This window comes from Oryzias latipes, chromosome 16, assembly GCF_002234675.1.
Source record: "Oryzias latipes chromosome 16, ASM223467v1".
In the NCBI taxonomy this organism is placed as follows: Eukaryota; Metazoa; Chordata; class Actinopteri; order Beloniformes; family Adrianichthyidae; genus Oryzias; species Oryzias latipes.
The window spans coordinates 25,650,647-25,667,999 of NC_019874.2; the positions used below are offsets into that span (position 1 = coordinate 25,650,647).

The 17,353-nt window shown below is 39.2% G+C and overlaps 2 protein-coding genes across 3 annotated transcripts in view; one reads left to right on the top strand and one right to left on the bottom strand.

Moving 5' to 3' along the window:
* The window catches only part of LOC101172191 (neural-cadherin), a 131,946-nt gene extending 124,929 nt beyond the window's left edge, over nt 1-7,017 (top strand). Inside the window, exons 28-34 of the mRNA XM_011485705.3 lie at nt 682-862; nt 945-1,111; nt 1,401-1,665; nt 1,872-2,052; nt 2,162-2,412; nt 2,828-2,985; nt 4,135-7,017. Of these exons, the coding sequence (XP_011484007.1) occupies nt 682-862; nt 945-1,111; nt 1,401-1,665; nt 1,872-2,052; nt 2,162-2,412; nt 2,828-2,985; nt 4,135-4,806 (1,875 nt within the window). The 3' untranslated portion in view covers nt 4,807-7,017. The remainder of the gene's footprint in view (nt 1-681; nt 863-944; nt 1,112-1,400; nt 1,666-1,871; nt 2,053-2,161; nt 2,413-2,827; nt 2,986-4,134) is intronic.
* A 2,545-nt stretch (nt 7,018-9,562) lies between these two features.
* Nucleotides 9,563-16,623, bottom strand: ccne2 (cyclin E2). 2 transcript variants are annotated; one of them, XM_023964550.1, is made up of 12 exons: nt 16,231-16,623; nt 14,612-14,650; nt 14,147-14,225; nt 14,001-14,054; nt 13,314-13,456; nt 12,801-12,936; nt 12,570-12,716; nt 12,378-12,473; nt 12,139-12,270; nt 11,953-12,064; nt 11,652-11,809; nt 9,563-10,878 (listed from the first exon to the last, which is right to left on the bottom strand). In XM_023964550.1, the coding sequence occupies exons 2-12, from the start codon at nt 14,623-14,625 to the stop codon at nt 10,768-10,770; spliced, it is 1,182 nt and encodes a 393-aa protein (XP_023820318.1). In that variant the 5' UTR covers nt 14,626-14,650; nt 16,231-16,623; the 3' UTR covers nt 9,563-10,767. The 2 variants fall into 2 exon arrangements, with proteins under 2 accessions (XP_023820318.1, XP_023820319.1); XM_023964551.1 differs by lacking the exon at nt 16,231-16,623 and adding an exon at nt 16,063-16,190.
* Nucleotides 16,624-17,353: the final 730 nt, after the last annotated feature.

Here is a 17,353-nt window from a genome sequence, read left to right on the forward strand (position 1 = left end):
CTGAGCTAAATGTATGTAAACAAAAAGTTTGTAAGTAAAACTTGATCCTGGGAATTCCAAAATGTCACAACTCAGATTTGGAGATTACCTACAAAATATATTCAAAACACACAATCTATAACATTTACATGGTTGTTAATCCATTAGAGTCCATTCTTGCTAAAACTAATCAGTGTGAATTCATGTGACAGCAGTTCAAATGGTGCTTAACTTTGTTTAAACTTAATTTTATTGTTGAAACTAAACGTTAAAATAATTGTAGCTTCAGTAAACATCAATCAATCAATCAAACTTTATTTATAAAACAGTTTTTATATAAAATCATAACACAAAGTGCTTTACATTACATGAAAACAAAAAATTATTTTGATTATTTGAGGAGCACTTTTCTGCTTTAAAGACCACTTGTTTTTAAGATGATGGGTGACATACATAAAAGAAATTAAGATTTAAATTGTATTTTTCTAATAATGCCTTTATTCAAATTGTGAATCAGGAGGAAAAAATGCAATTTGAAAAAGAGATTATTTGGTACATAGAAAACACGCTGGGCGGGCCACAAGCTCCCTTCTCCGCTCTACCAATCCCAACCACTTTCTTGCAGGCGTCTGAATGGAAAAACCCCAAAAGACGAATCGGTGAAGGACCTTAAAAACAGTTCTGCATGTCTCTGTCCCTCAGGTGTATGATCTGGAGTCTCCAGGTGAGAGTGTGGACAGTGCTGCAGGCTGCAGGCTCACAGACGGCGTGTGTGTGACAGCTGCAGGGCCTTCCTGTGGAGTCCACGCCTCCTGTCTCGCAGACTGGGGTTCCTTCAGCTGCGAGTGCCACCCAGGATACACAGGACACAAGTGCGACAGAGGTAAGTAAATTAAGAGTGTGTGTTTTTCTGGAATTACATGTGGATAAATGTTTCATTTTCCCTCTTCTTCCCTCCTCCTCAGCTGTCCAGGAGTTCTCCTTCGACTCAAACAGTTTGCTGCGTTTTCAGCTCAGAGGAGGCAGCAGCTCTCGACGCACCAACGTCCAGCTGCTCCTCCGAACCAGAGCGACGTCTGGTATCCTGCTCTATGTCGCATCCAAGGAAGCCAGCGAGTACATCGTCCTGGAGGTCAGTCAACCCCTAAGAGAACGTTCAGTGACCTCTGACCTCGTAAAGAACCTCTGATCACCATTCAAGCAGTTGTTACACATCAAAAAGGACTCTTTTCTTTTTATTTAAAATTGTCAGGCATTTATCACAAAAATACAATTTTTAAGAGAATCGTTTTTATCCCCAACTTTTCCACTTTGCTGTTTGAAAATAAAATCCCGTTTTGGCTCCTTCTGAGACAGATTTACAGAGATGTGTTCAGAGTTTTACGATTCTCTTTTAATGCCAGTACTCTTTGGACTCTCAGATCAGTGAGGGTCACGTCTCGGTGCGTGCCAACCTAGGAGACGGCGCACACACCCTCAGGCTTCCAAACCATCGAGTCGACGTGGGACAGTGGGTCCTGGTCAGCCTCAGTCGCTATGACAACATGTTCACGCTGCGGTTAGAGCAGGGCGGAGGCTCACGGGAGGCCAATGCCCAACTTGGAAGTGGGAAGGAGATTGTCATTTACCCTTCTGCCCTAATGGTTGGCAATGCACCAAGAGCTGATGCCAAAGATGACTTTCAGGGTGAGATCTGGACTTCCTTTTGATGTTTTTCTCACAGGTTTTGGTAAAGAAAACTTAAAGATGATAACCTGGAGTTTTTTAAATGTATTGAATCTCTTTGGTTTTCATTTTATTGAGGAGCTGAGCTTTTAAACACATGTAATCAGCTTTTACCAGAAATCAAATTTGAAAATAAAGCCGCATCGCATGGTCTTTTTGTTGCACAGGCTGTCTGCGAGATGTCCGGTTCAATGGCCAAGTCCTTCCTCTGGATGGACAGAGCCGGGACCTGATATCAGTTCTGGAGAGGCGTGGCGTCACCTCTGGCTGCTCCAGTGACGCCTGCAGCAGCCAACCGTGCCGCAGCCCTCTGCGCTGCGTGGACCTGTGGAGGAAACACCAGTGCAAGTAAATGACAGACCATCACAACACACTTATCAATACTGCGAGAACAGTTTCAGTTTAGGTGGCAATGCCGTCAACTCCCTCTCACCTCCCATAATTCCATCCTCTGCAGGTGTCCCGGCCCTCAGGTGACGGTGACAGACGACTCCGGTCAGCACCGCTGCGTGCCGTCACCCTGCGTGTCGTCGTCCTGCCGTAACGGCGGTACCTGCCACGCTCTCTCGCCAGACACTTTCCGGTGCCGGTGTCAGGCTGGTTTTAGGGGTCAGCACTGCGAACTGGGGCAGGTCAAAGGTCATCGACTGGCAGCCCTCAGTCCCAGCTCCATCCTGGGGATCAGCATGTGCCTGCTTTTCTTTATTGGTGAGTGCCACAGGAGATTGTATTAACCTTTAAAGATCAAGTTAAACTAAATTTAAGGAAAACTTTGCTTAGAAAACATTAAAAAAGTTCACCAATCAATATTTTTGAAGAGGAGTCAGTTTATATCTTTATTGCATGAATTCTTTTCTCTGAAGAAATGAATTAAGCTGAGAGAAGTTCAAAATTAATTTCCATCCAAAGCCAGTTTTGCAGCTAAAGATCAAATATAAATTACCTGACGTTGATCTGATTCTCACCATTTATGTTTTTCAACATGGGTTAAAAAAAGTAACAATCAGACCCGAGAGGTCAGCTTAATGCGTAAATGAACCCCAGCTTAATATGAACAAGAAGAGCAAGGGCATGTGAGCCATGTCAGTCATGTCTGCATCGTCCTGCCTTTTGTTGTGCTCAGTGGTGTTGGTGGCAGTGACGGTTTGGAACCAGAAAGGAAGCCGAAACAAGTTCAGGAAGCGTGGAGTTTACCACATTCCTGCTGAACACGAGAGCTGGGAGGACATCAGAGAAAACATCCTCAACTACAACGAGGAAGGAGGAGGAGAACAGGACCAGGTTTGCAAACAATCAGCTCTTCTTTTATTCCATCCGTCAATTTTTCGGTTCTGTCCCCACTGCAAAAACAGGCCCCGTAGAAATAAATCAAAGATTCTTACTGCGTTGGCTGTTTTTGTTTGAATGAGCAGAAAAAACTTCTAGTGGGGTAAAATTCTTATTTTAAAAAATTAGTCTCTAAGATTATTTTGCTATTGAAAAATTTTCTTAAAAGATGAATTTTCTTGCAAGACAGGAAAAAAGATTTATTTTTTGAAGCCAGGGTGATTTTGCTTTCTAAAGATTCTGTTTTTGCAGACAGTTTATCTTTTTACAAAAGCATTCTTTTAGCCGCATAAATCTGTAACAGTTTAGCAAACTTAAAATGACCTTTTTTGTTTTAAAAGAGCTATTCTATTTTTTAAAGTCCTATGATGTCCAACTAAATGTGTTTATTGGCATAACTGACAAAAATATAAGGAATATGTTTTTTAGTGGACACCTTCAACCTATTTTTACTTTTTTTTTAACTGTTGATACTACTCAGCAAAAATATGTTACAAAAACAGAAAAAGTAATTTTTATTCATTTCATCTGCAATCAGTTTTTTTTTTAAATAAAAAAAATAAATATTTTAATAAATATCAAACTTAATGAAATATAAAAATTTACTTCCTTTTATGTCTAACCACTGACCTAACGTGAGACAATAAACGTATTTCTAATATTCTGTATTAGTTTAACATTTTCAACCTTTTCTCTCCTCGTTATTTTTTGTTTATTTCAAAATAAGATGTTTTCCACTTTTCAGAATACAATACCACAGAAACTGCAAGTGCTTTTCATATAAGCAAAAGAAAGGTCTCACTGTACAACTGGACTTTTTTTCTGAATGGTGTGTTTGTGTCCCACAATGACAAGCAAACCTTTGCACAAAATTGTATTTGGTTAATTTAAGTAAAATAATTGCAATCTTCTAATAAAACCTAAGGATGAATTTAAAAAAAAACAGGGTTTGAGAGTGTGGTTTAGGATGGAAACACTCAAACCATCATGGATTCCTCCATGAGAGTTTATTTGCTTTTATAAATGTATGTCATGGTGTCACATTAACCCAGTGATTTGTATGCTCAGGTGGCATGCATGTTGATTTCTGCTCCCCCTCTGCAGAATGGGTATGACATCACTGAGCTGAAGCGACCGCTGTGCTCCAGCTTGTCCCAGTCGTCCTCCTGCACCACAGCCCCGCTCATCAAATCCTCTCCGGGTTCCCAGGAGGAGGTTCATCCCTCCAGTTCTTCCTGCAGCTCCGGCGTCCCCTACCTCAGTATCCCACACCACCATCAGCACCATCCTCTGCACGCCAACACCACCGGCTACGGCAGCGATTCAACTTACGCCAACTACACTGCTCACACGGGCCGGGACATGGAGACAAGTGGGGCGGGCGGTTATCTCAGTGCCCCTTCTGGGTCGCGCTCCCATGTGGACTTTAAAAGCTATGTGGCACGGATTATTTGGGAGGCGGACAACGACAGCGAGGCTTTCCCGCCAGACGCCTTCCACATCTGGTGTGTGGAAGGCTCTGGGTCCTCAGCAGGAAGCCTCAGCTCTCTGGGGTCGGCAGTGTCCCACAGAAAAGTTGCTGCCGGTGACAAAGAGGAAGAAGAGGAGGAAGATGATGAAAGAGGCTTTGCTTACGACAGGCTGCTGCGGTGGGGTCCAAAATTTCAGACCCTTAGCGACATGTACGACCAGCCGCAGCTGGCTCTCAGCTACAAAGACACGGTGGCCTACATGCAAAGGAGCCACAGCCATGACCCTTTGCCTCAACACCACTAGGGGGCAGCACAACACCCAAATACACACTCCAGGATTTAACATAGGGATGCAAGGAGGTCTGAGTTCCAACATCTCATTGAATTATTATACCTTTAAAATAAATAGTAGAAATTTAATGCAGAGAAACACTAATCTCCAATGATCAACTTTAACTTTTTAAGAGTAAAAAAAGGCAAATTTGAAATATTCATGAAAAAGTAAGTTTTGATAAGGCTTCTGATACCTATGTGTTATGATTCAGTCACCTAATGTCATGCTGATGGCTGTTGGATTGTAGACAAACAGTTACATTTAAAAAAGAATATTTGTTGGTAAAGCTTTAAACTAGTTTGAATGGATTCTAGTTTGTGCTGTTCATAAAGCAACTATTTATTCTCACAATCCCCTTTTTTTTATTTGTTATATTTAAGGCAAACTGGAACTGACCTCCCTCCACAAATGGCACCAAAAATAAAAATCCTTACATTTCACTTTGATCACACAACAATCTCAGTGAATCGGATCTTGTAAGAACTCAGCCGCTCTGCTCCCACATGCTGCTAAATAACAGCATCATCTTGTGATCTTCACGAGCCTTCATGTGGAAAACAAGATCAAAGATTTGGATGTTAAAGGTTAGAGTTGCTGTTTGGAAATGTGAAGGAAGGGAAAAAAAAGCACAGAAGTAACTTGTTACTGTTTCAATAGCCAGCTTTACAGGTGAGAATGTCACTTCTGTGACATATTTTTTGCGTTATTTTTATTTGGAAGGCTGTTTTTGCTGTGTTTTTAATCCATGCTCTTATTTTGTAAAACAAAAAAATCACGGCCAACACTTTATTGTCTGAGTTGCCTTCAGTTTGTGAATGAACCAATCGGTTTAAAATATTCAAAAATCTCTTTAAGGACATTTTAAATAAGTTTTTTTAGAACACTCCTCCAATAACAAATAATCAACTTTTACTCTTTTAATAAGGCAGCATTAGTCTCTGTGCATTCTAAATTCTGCTACAAAGTGGATCAAAACAAGCTCCTACTTGTCCTTGCACTATTGCATAACTGATCCGTTTTTGCAAGCAGAATCAAACTGAAACAGAGGATCAAATGCTGAGTTAACTACTTCACAGGAGAAAAATGCACCTTGTAACAAACTGTATGATTTCAGATGAGAATATTTTTCTACTCTCTTTGAAGCCACTTCAGTTCCTCTAGCCATTGGTTGTGTGCTTTTGCGTGCATGATACTATATTTTGCACATGCAGGCTTCATGCTGTAGGGGGCAGTGTTGAAAGCAGACATTGAGAAAAGATTTTGTTTTTAAAAAGTTAACACAGCATTTAGAGTTTTGTTTTGCTAAAAAAAACAATGTTGAAAAGGCCTCTCTGACTGTTCTTTTCTAAGAAACTGACTCAGAAAATATTTAGTAATAATTCTAAGCTAAAACTAAAAAGTTCAAATGTCTGAAAGGTCTGATAGATTTTTCTCCGTGGTTATTTGTGTGAACTTTCACTGCGATACTGAATGAAGTTGGACATTTATTCACTCTTTGTGTGTTTTATTTTATTTTATGACCTTTTCAAAGTGTGATTCGTTGATTTGTAACTGCAGACTTCATTTGTTTATTGCTTCCCCTCAGCTGTTTTTGTGGCACCGCCTGATGAATGTAGTTTTTGTCTAAGAGAGGGTGCAAGCAAGAGTACAATCAGAATGAACATTTGTATTTAAGACCTTTTTTAAATAAATAAAACGTTTGTGCAAATCCAAAAACACAAGTCCCAGATGGATTTTCTCCTGAAAAACATCAAATCTCATTTTAATTCATGGAAAAAAAGAGTCGGACCACAACGACACCTGAGCCTGGATCTGCTTTTGCTTTGAGGAACTCAGAGTGTGGAACAGGTTACACTTCGCTTCTTGAACTTGACCAAAATCCAGAGAGCCCTAAACTGTGTTTTAAAGCTATGCATCCAAATGGAAAAACACAGACTTTTTTGATGTGAAGCGGATGTTGCCTCAGCAACTTCTGCAGGGTTTTGCTGTAAATCCAGTGTTTTGAACTGCTAATAAGTGTGAGAATGTGTTGTTGAATTTAAACACGTTGTGTTTTAGTATCGTTCAGCGCTGACCAGTGTTGATTTGTATTATATGATGTACATATAAACGTTTTATAGCAGCCTCTCATGAAGATTCCTTTTGTATCTGAATTTTAATTAAAAAACTCTTTTCCCATAAGTATGTTTGTGGTTTTTATTAACTATTTCCATTGAAGACCGTTTTACTGAAAAATATCAGGATCAGAGAAATGCAGAGAACATTTTACAGTTTATTTATCTGTTTAATTGTTTTTAAATACATTGATTTAAATATTCAGAGAGTCCAATGGAATAAAAAATGTAATTTAAATATAATTCAAGAAATAAATGTATGAACTTTAAAAAAAAAAAATTTTTCTTCTATGTTGCTCTTCATGTGGAGGTTTTGTCATGGGGTTAATTTCCTGCCCAATACTGCCACCTTGTGTTCATAAGCCGATAGTTATTTGCTTTAGATTTTCTAAATAGTTTGGTTTTTCTAATTTTAAGGACAAATCGAATCCTTTTCCTTAATCCCTTTAACAAAACTCATTAAAAGAAAGACGATACAGTGAGACTGCAATAAACCAACAATCAGAAAAGACTTGCACATTTGCAAGTCTCAAAATAAAATCGTTCAGTACAGAAAAAAAATGATTTTAAGAACTTTTATATATACTTTACACATATTTTACTATCTTTAGACAAGGATTGGATTAAAAATATACACAGTGCTAGGAAAGTATTTAACATAATTAAGACCCATTTGTTGTCATCAATGTGCACATTTGGTGCAACTATAGAATAAAAAGATTTAAATCAAATGCATACATACATGCAAAAACATGTAAAAATAAAAAGGTTGATGCAGTTCAAATCCCATTTTTCATTAAAAAAATATTTATGTGAAATAGTACGTTTATCGAAAATAAAATAAATCACTTCAAAAACTGCAGGAAAAAATGGATTTTAAATAAGAAGTTTGCTGTTTTTTTCTTCAAACACAAGAAAGATGTAAAAAAAAAACTTTAACAGATAATATTTATTTATTTATTTATCTAATTTTTTACTTTTTCTGTTACTTTCTATCCACGTTTCTCCATATACCTATTTTATTTTGACTTAAAGTCCACATTTAATCAAAACATTTTGTTCATTTAATGAAAAAACCTTCATCCATCCACTTATTTTCTGAACCTGCCGAATATCTCTTCGGGTCACAGAGTTGCTGGTGCTAACCGGGCTACTGTTAGGTGAGGGCTGGGTTCACCCTAAATGGGTCGCCGGTCTACCAATTTAAATATGAAGTATGTTTTTCGACTGTGAGGAAACTGGAGTGCCCATGAGAAAACTCACGCATGCACAAGGAGCTCATGCAAAGACCCAACCGGGATTTGAAGCACTGCACCGCCCTGCATGAAGGAAACTTTCTGGGGATGGATGCTCTCAGTCCTCCAGCGGCGCCCCACCCCCTCCTCAGCTCTGCTAAAGAGAAAACCCGGGGTTGAAGCATGTTCACTGTGGGAAACAATGAAAGGAGGTTAATGTGATCTGATGCAGCTGCTGCCGCACTCGCATCATTGTGGCAGCTAATGTGAGCAGCAGACCATGACAGAGGAGCATGTCTGTCTGCAAGGGAACACTGCTTCCTAGCATGGAGACGGAATCTAACTTCAGTCCTTTTCCCCTTAAACTTCACATTTTGTGTTCAAGAGTCAAATGTGTTTTTGTGACCCAAAGAAGCTTTTCGTTTGTCTTCAAACCTAGTCAGTGCATGACATGATTCCACTAAATCAATCATATAAAACACAAGAAAAGATGCTTTTTAGGGCAACAAAATCACTGGAAAATGTGTTCCATGGATTTTTACTTCAGGTTTTTCTTCAAAGTTTCATCATAGTGAAATTTCCTTTCCTCCTGCAGTCTCAAACCCACTCCGTGATCTCTCCCATGATGCTGAGTGTCTGTAAGCATTTGGGATGACCTAACTAGGCTTTTTGAACCCTGTCGCAGGCCAGACACTCTACCACTTGCCCACTGGGGGGGCAAATTCTTCAAATGAAAACTTGTCTTAATGGAAGTGAATTTAATTATAACATTTTGAGTTTTTGTCAGTCTTTACAGCTACTGATAACATTTTCCTTTTCTTTATCCCTTTTGGAGACGAAGCATTCGATGAAGACGATGGCTCACAAGGTCTTGTGGCTCACAACAGGTTAGGAGAGTCTTCTGCTTTTGATTAGTGACAATTCATGTAATTAATCTCTTCTTAATCATAATTTATCAGCACTCTGCACGTAATAATGATTTCTGTAATACATTAATGTATTTTTATGAAATCAATAAGTACTTAATCTTTGCTAGTTGATATTAATACTTATTTGATAAATGATCTGCACTTGTACTGGTGAAGTATGAATAACTGAGACCTGGATGAAGGTAACTATGTAAAGAAAAATAATTAAGTAAAGCAGAATAGATGGAGATAATATGAATTCACTTCCTCTTACTCCTTTTCAATCAAATAATTTAACAGTTTTTGGCAAATTTATTATTTACTGTCTCATGTTTGTATAAAGGCTAATATCTCTATGTTTAAGTCATTTTACATGTAATATATATATATAAATATATAAGTACATCATCTCTATAGTATTTCCCATGAATGAATGCAGTAACGTCATTCCTTCTCAAAGACATTTCCACCCGCTTAATCTCCCTCCGTTTATTTAAAACATTTGAATATAAAAATGAAATTACACATTTCTGAATTGCTCTATTTACAAAAATGATACATTCTTGAGCATCGACACACAGTTCACATGGTTACTCGATGGCTGCAAAAATCGCACAGTCACAGGATTTGATGGCGTTCGTTCGCTCGTCCGTTCGGCTCGCTTCAGAACAAACTAAGCAGTTGTCTCCCAAAAAAGGCACAAAATCAGAGTTGGTTGACGCACACACAGAAGGACAGAACTGTCATTCACAAAGGTGGTAAAGGGCAGAATCATAAATAGCTTTTGCCTTTGGCAACAATCAGATTGAGTTCCATTTCTGAAAAATTCTACATATGAACATTTTATTTTTATATGCTATGGATTCTCAATAAATACGAGCACTTAAAATGAAACTTTGTACAATTGTCAAGTTTCCCCAGGAATGTAACAAGAAGGTGCAACCAAGTTGCAAGTTACCAAAAAAAAATAAAAACATGAGTGAAAGACAATTTAAGCACAGGCACGTCACATGCATTTCAAAAGAAAACACACAGGAACCATTCCTTTACCTCGTGTGGCTACAAAAACCCTCTGTGGTTCATTTAACTTCAGCCGGTCGGTGCGCTGAGGCAACAATTGAGAGTTATTCCACGAGGCAGTTATCGATGGTCACGTCGGCTTGGACTCAGAGCACCTGAAAACTCCACAGTGGAATGGGAGTCCGCGGCATAAACCACAGGAATTTGTCATTTCCTGAGGAATGATTGAAGCACCGAAGAATCAATGTTGGCAGATGACCAGTGAAGTTCTGAGACAATATGATCAACCAGCAGAAATTCATATTTATACTTAAAAGCCACATTTACCGCCTTCACCTCTTCCTCCAGAAACAAGTAAAACTGATGGTGGTAAAAACCTAAATCAACACTCAATTAAAATAAGAACATTTTGAATAAAATTGGCCAATCTGACTGTAAACTGCAATTTCTGCAAAAGATTCATAGTCTGGCAACCTTCTTTGGTCCCAGAAACCTGAACTTAGTGTTCATGAGGAAAAAACAAAACAAAAAACAAAAAGGAAGCAAAAAAATGAAAACAAAAAAGCGCCATCCACAGCGATGCATCCCAGGAAGTCAGCGATGGCGCCCCGTTGGACAGCAGAGAGGTAGCTGGACTTTATGGTTACTCGCTCCTCAGACACTGGTGGGTTTCTCTGTACTGCTGGGAGGAGTCAAGGTGGCTGCCGTAGCAACAGGCGACATCTGAAAGTCGTGGCTGTCGATCTGACGCTCCTGAGCTTTTCTCTGCGCAGAAAATGTTTTAGGTGAGAAACAAGAGTAAAAACACACAACAATCAGCTTCAATGCTACGTTCCCACCGCCCTCGTCTACGTCTTTGCGCGTTTTGGACCGCCATGTTCAAAACGCTCTCGCATCACTATGAATGATTTAAGTCCGTTTTTGGACATCCGTTAAATTTTAAACTGAGCTGACCTTTGACCAATCAGACTTGGAGTTTGTGGTGATAAATGGATGACGTCCCTTTTCACTTACGGGAGTTTCAACTGTTTGAAACTTGACATAAAGTCTTTTATTTTTCAGAATAAAAGAGCTGGAACGAGATTCATGAGTTGTGAATCGTTTTGACACCAGACCTCTCCTAACTGTGGGTGGTAGACATGCGGTAGTATTCGATAGAAACAGAAGAGGTCCACCTTATGATGAAAGCACCTTCAAGAATGTGGGTTTCACACGTTTTTCAAAGCCTGTTACATGCCCCACGTGGACGTAGCATTCGACTTATGGAAATTCTGCTAAAATTTGACTCAAATATGAGTTCTTTAAAGTTAAACAAAACTTGAAGCTAAATAATAAAACATGTTATCTTAGAGACTATCTGCTGCCGGCAGCTGTGTGGATTAGAGTGACATAAATCCAAGAATCTAAGTCTGACAGCACACATGGATAGGTGTCATCAGTGCGTCCAGCCTTATATTAGCATTCTTAGATAAAAAAAGAAATCAAAAGTTATGCATCTTTTCCATTTCTAAAAGGATTTCTTGTTTGTTTTTCCTCACCAGTAGGTCCAGATAAGCCACGTGCGTCTGGATGTTGTGTTTGTCGTCGGCTTTGACCTTAGGGAAATTTTTGAGCTGGGCTGTGGGCTCAGATTGAAGCGTGTCCATGAAGGGGGCCATCCATCGATAGCAGGGGGAGACGCTCTCCCACGTCAGGCCTAGAATTAGACACAAAAACGTCACTTCCACGTACCTCCCCATCCCAGTTTAATATAATGAAAAAGAGAAAAAAAAAAGATGGAGATGGAGACCGTTAATGTTCTCCAGAGTGGGAGCAGACGCTGCAGATGAGGAGGCCTACCTGAGACTCTATGAACAACATCAAAAGATGAGAAGTGGCAGAAAGCGGCAGCAGCGAGAACGCTGTAGCTGTAGTCCAGCGAGTCGATGTCCATCATACACAAGTCCAATAACTGCAACACACGGGTCAAAAGATCAGCTCCATGTTTGTTCAGGGTCATGAGGCCTTCCTTCTCATGAAGCTCACCTGTGTGATCTGGATGTACTTGTCTTGACTGAACTGTGGCTCCAGGAAGTTCTCATCTTTCTGGGCCTCCACCTGGGCGTACAGCTTCAACCACGAGATGGGCGTCTCTGGAAACAAGTTCCAGTCCAAAGCCTGAAGAAAAAGGCGTCACATGACTTCAAGCGGAGCACAGGAGGGCTGACTGTATGGCTTCCAAAAGAAAAGCAAAGATAACGAAAACAGCACCACCATTAGCATACCTTAAGTATAAGAAGTTCTGTTTGTTGGATGTCCCACACGCTGCAGGCTCCATCTGTGACGAAGGCAAACTCGAGGATTTTGGGAGGATAGATCTCCTGAGGAGGGAAAGATCAAATATGTCACTGGTGGTTCAGGAAAAGTGCTTTATAGCCTAAACTCATCATTTTCAAATCACCACAAGGCGGACTCACCTCTATCTTTGAGGCGATGAAGAGCGCGGTGATGCCGATGAGCTGCAGGATATCTTTGCTGACATCCTCTTGAGTCAGCATGTAGCGGTCAAAGTAGTCCTGAGCCAAGTAAGCGGTCTGCCTGTGGAGGCTGTAAACCTCACTCACCTACACACAAAGAAGACCGGTCACCTTTAAAGACTCAAAAGGACGAAGCTGCTAGAAACCAACATCTGGGTCTACAATATTCACCTCCAGCAGCCAGTCCAGCAGGATGGACCTCATCTTGGGTTGCAGCTTTGGATGCCGCTGCAGGTAGCTCTTATCGTGAATGTAGGTCAGCTCCTTGTTGATCATTTTTATCCACACATCCTCTGAGTTAGCCCAGCTAAAAGACGACGACAACAACAACAAAAAAGATCAATATTTAAACAAAAGAACATCTGCAGCTGAGCTTTTTACATCCTGAGGTTTCAACAAACTGGTCATAACAAGAATAACAACTTCCTAAAAAGAAAAATGTTGTTTATTGTATGATTGTTTACCACGAAGAAAGAATTTTTGACTCCAATTTGAGATAATTATACAGACAACAATTACACATAAGCATTGGTTCAGAAGAGCATCTGCATACAAACCAAATCAAGTTTAGGATTAAAAGTCAATCAAGGCTTTTGAGACCTGAATGAAAGGCGGTTATGCAACAGGGGGGGGGGGTCTTTAGAATGAGTGTGAGGTCTAAAAAAAAAAAAACAATCACGTTACCTGAGGCGAGGGATGGGGGAGTTCTTGATGAAGAGGTTCTTGAATCGGTACTGTTTGAATCTGGATTGGTCTGTGGGCTCCAGCTCTTTGTGTGGAGTTTCAATGAGGATGCAGGGACTTGCACCATCCTCTGACCAACAGGTCTGGAATCAAAAGGACAGTTATTTATAATAAAAATAATGTCAATTAACTATACTTCATGAAAATGATGCATCACAATGGTAAATGTTGATATAAAAAATAAATAAAATAAAATCATTAATTCATTATCATTAATCCAATCCCCTCTCATTTAAGCCAAATAATAGTAATAATAATAAAAATAGATTAACTTTACTTATAAACCATGTATTAAAATATGCACATATGAAATAAAGCTATAAACTTCAATCTGAACAGAAATCTTCAAACAATTCTTCATGAAAACTTCAGTCCAACTAGAAAGTTTCTGATAAATACTGACACCTTCTGTTGACAAAGGAGTATTACACCCTGACTGCTCCTAAAACTTCAATTCACCCCTGTTATCCAACCACATTAATTAGCATGTTAACAGCGTTCATTTGTGCATTAAAAGAACATTTTAGATCTGTGAAAGGACATGATGAGGGGGTGCCACGAACCAGATAAACCCACCAAGCATTCTGGGTATAAATACTCAATCATGTAGGGCAGCAACTCACTGACCTGTATTTCATAGTTCTGCTTCTTGGAGGCAGGCTGGAGCTTCTTCTTTGAAGGCTGAAGGAGAATATAAGAAAATGAATTTCTTTTTGAGCAGTGAAATGAATCTGGGGCTTCTCATCAGATCATCAAGAAATGCAAAAACAAACCTCTGACTTCCTTTTCTTCAGCAGGGGTCTGTCGGTTTCAGGCGTGTTTGAATCTCTGGCTTGAAGTGTGATGCGACCACTTAAAAGAAAAGAGAAGTCACATGAGCTACAACAAAACACATTCCCTCTTTAAAACGGATAACATTTTTTCTTAACAAGCCTAAACATCCCATCGAATATATACTTTTTATACTCATTAACAAAAAATGTACTGTTAAACCAGTAGAACTATACCAACACGTGCAGCATTTTGTCTTTTAACCTTACACAAAGTTTAGATTATCAAAAAATAAACCAAAAGCTGGGGGGGGGGGGGGGGAATTTAGTGTGCAAAAAGATTGTTAAAAATAGGGTTTCCTGTGTATCTGAAGGGTTTCACAAGTCATCTCCAAGCCTCAAGGGTAGTAAATAGGTAGTTCCTCTTTGGGGCTGTCTGCTATCAAACTACAACTACCAGATGCTCACCTGCGTCTTGACATGGTGCTGATTTTCTTTAATCCTCCTCTGCAGGACAAAAAAACAGAACATAAAAGTGAGATTTAAGTTTAAAACAAACAAAAAAAAAAAAAAAAACCCTGACATATAAAAGCATTTTATGTGAATGTATTGTGGGAAAAAAACGACTTAAATAACAAAATACACAGAAAATAAACAAATACCAGAACATGTGTGTGATTTTTTTTATTTTTAGTAGGGAGCTGCTCTAGTGTAAACAGTACACAACATGTTGCAGTTTGCTGATAAGTGCCTTCAGGGTGAGCTGGTGTAGGTTCATCATGGGCCAAATTTTCCACAACATCTATTAAAACAAAAATTATATAATCTACATTTTATATTCTGTTTCAGCTACAGAAGATTCTGAGACCCCCAAAACCCCAAAGCCTTCATCATCAGAGATTCAGTTATAACCTGGTTATTATCTGTGGCTAGCTTCTGATAACAGATATACTGCTAGCTTATGAGCAGAAAACCGCGCTATATAATTTTGTAAAATAACGCAACACCGAGATAAAAATGAAGCCGAATGACCATTTGATAATACGGCGAAACCCTCAATCGTGTAGTAAAAGGTAAACGTTAGTAAAAGCTATAAAAAATTAGCAAAACTAGCCGAGTAGTTTCTGTAAGCTAGTTTGGAGACAACAGCCTGAAAGGAGGGGGGCTGGTGGCTCCCCTGATTTCAAACAAAAAAAGCTCAGAAAATACCGAATTTCAACTCTAACTTTTTCCACACATCGATGCCGAAGATGTTTTAAAGGCTCCCCGGTGAGGTTTATGGAACATATTCGACGATATATGAACTTTTATCGAGTGTCGAAACTCAGGGACGCGCCAATTTCCACAGCGCAGAAGCGGGAGGATTTGAGTCCAGCTCACACGAAACTGCGAGGGAAAACGAGCCGAGAGGACCGCTAATGGCTGGTCAGACCAACCCTAAACTAGTCTTACGGCCTCTGATAATAGTTAGGCAACAGATCATTATCGAAGATTGAACGTTTTCGAAGCCCATTAAAAGCCTAAAAAGTTTAGCTGGTAGGTCAGACTACTGCCACTGCCAGGCCAGGATGTGGAAAGGAGCTACTTTACTTAGCAAACCAAGCTGAATTCGAGCCATCAAGGTCATCAATAACAGTCAAAGATCCACAGAAAATGGATTACGATAATATGTTAGCCTAGTCGGTTAAATAGTTGTGTGTTTGCAGCAAAGCAGTCACAAAAGGGTAGAGTTCAAATAGTTTTCCCCCCTCCGACACAACAGCAGGCGCCTAAAAGTTTGAACCAACATTGTTCTTTCTTCACAATTACATTACCGATAGAGTTCAAAATTCAACACAAGCTTCGATGAGTTTTCACAAAAGACGGAACTACTTTCAAAGGAGTAAAAAAATAATAATGGGGTAACACAACTTCCATACCTGCAGCTTAGTATTTGCTGATTCAACCCAATTTTTAAACGAAAATACTCTATGGAAAAATGGATTTATGGCCAATATTCGCCCCGTGAAGGCATTAAAAGCATTCATTTGACCTAAAACTACCTAACAACGTGGATATAACGTGTTTCCCTGGCTCGGTGGTCTTACCTCCACTGCGAAGAATGAATGAATGCATCAGCTGTGGCGCCGGCGCCAATCCTTATATCCGCATCTGTCCGCTGCAGTAAGTGCGCATGCGCGTTCCCGGTTAAGATAAACGCGCTAAATGTTTAAATCCGCGCGGCGATTCTCACAAATGAGCCACGCCGCGCGGTTTAAACGGGTATAAACATCCCAGCTTTGCTATATCTCGATGTTACGTGGAATTTAACCATTTAAAATATCGTGTTTAAACAGAGTCTATATTGTTTTCTAACGAACGCTGAAGCTAATGAACGTTTTATGATGTAAATAGTGATTTCCGTTCTTTCCGGTTGGATTTTTAACGATTCGGTAGGTTCTACGAAACGTTTTAAGGTACATTATACACTGAGATAAATCGTTTGGCGGAGTAATTTGCACTTTTTAAAGACCACTAAACTGTCTTCCGGGTGCTAGTTCCGCCCGTGGGCGTAACTTTTGTGACGTATAGCCAATAGGAAGACGTGGAGCAGAACCCGCGTGTTTTTTAAGCAGAATGTAAACATTGTCTGCACGTGGAGCTGCTGTCAAACCAAGTTGCAGCTGATAAGTCATTTTCTTATACTTTTTTTAATCACATACACACGTAAAATTGAAACTCAATAAACCCTGCAAATAAAATAAGAACCTTTTGACATTTTTTACATGCTGAAAAATAAAACATTATCAAGTCTGACACAAAAAGTCAAATTATTTTTTTAAATGTGACCGTGATATGTGGAAGTTCCACCACTAACAATTGTACAAAATGCTGTCAGCGGGAAAATAAAAAAAAGAAAATAAAAAACACAAAGTAAAAGTTAAAAGAAAAAAAAGAAACAAAATAGGTTGTGGACAAAGCAATTCAAATCTACCCAATAGAAAACAATACTTAGAGAAATAGCTTATAGGTGATTTTGTAAGTTACTGTAAGTTGTACTATTTATTATTATTATTTTAACATTAACCCAAACTGTCCTTAGCAAAAATAATAATAAATAAAAAATAGACTTTTTAATTCCCAACACACCAGTCCAGTAACGAAAACAAAAAAAAAGAAATTTAATTTATTTGGTATAAATAGATTTTATTTTCATATTTTCTGTCCATT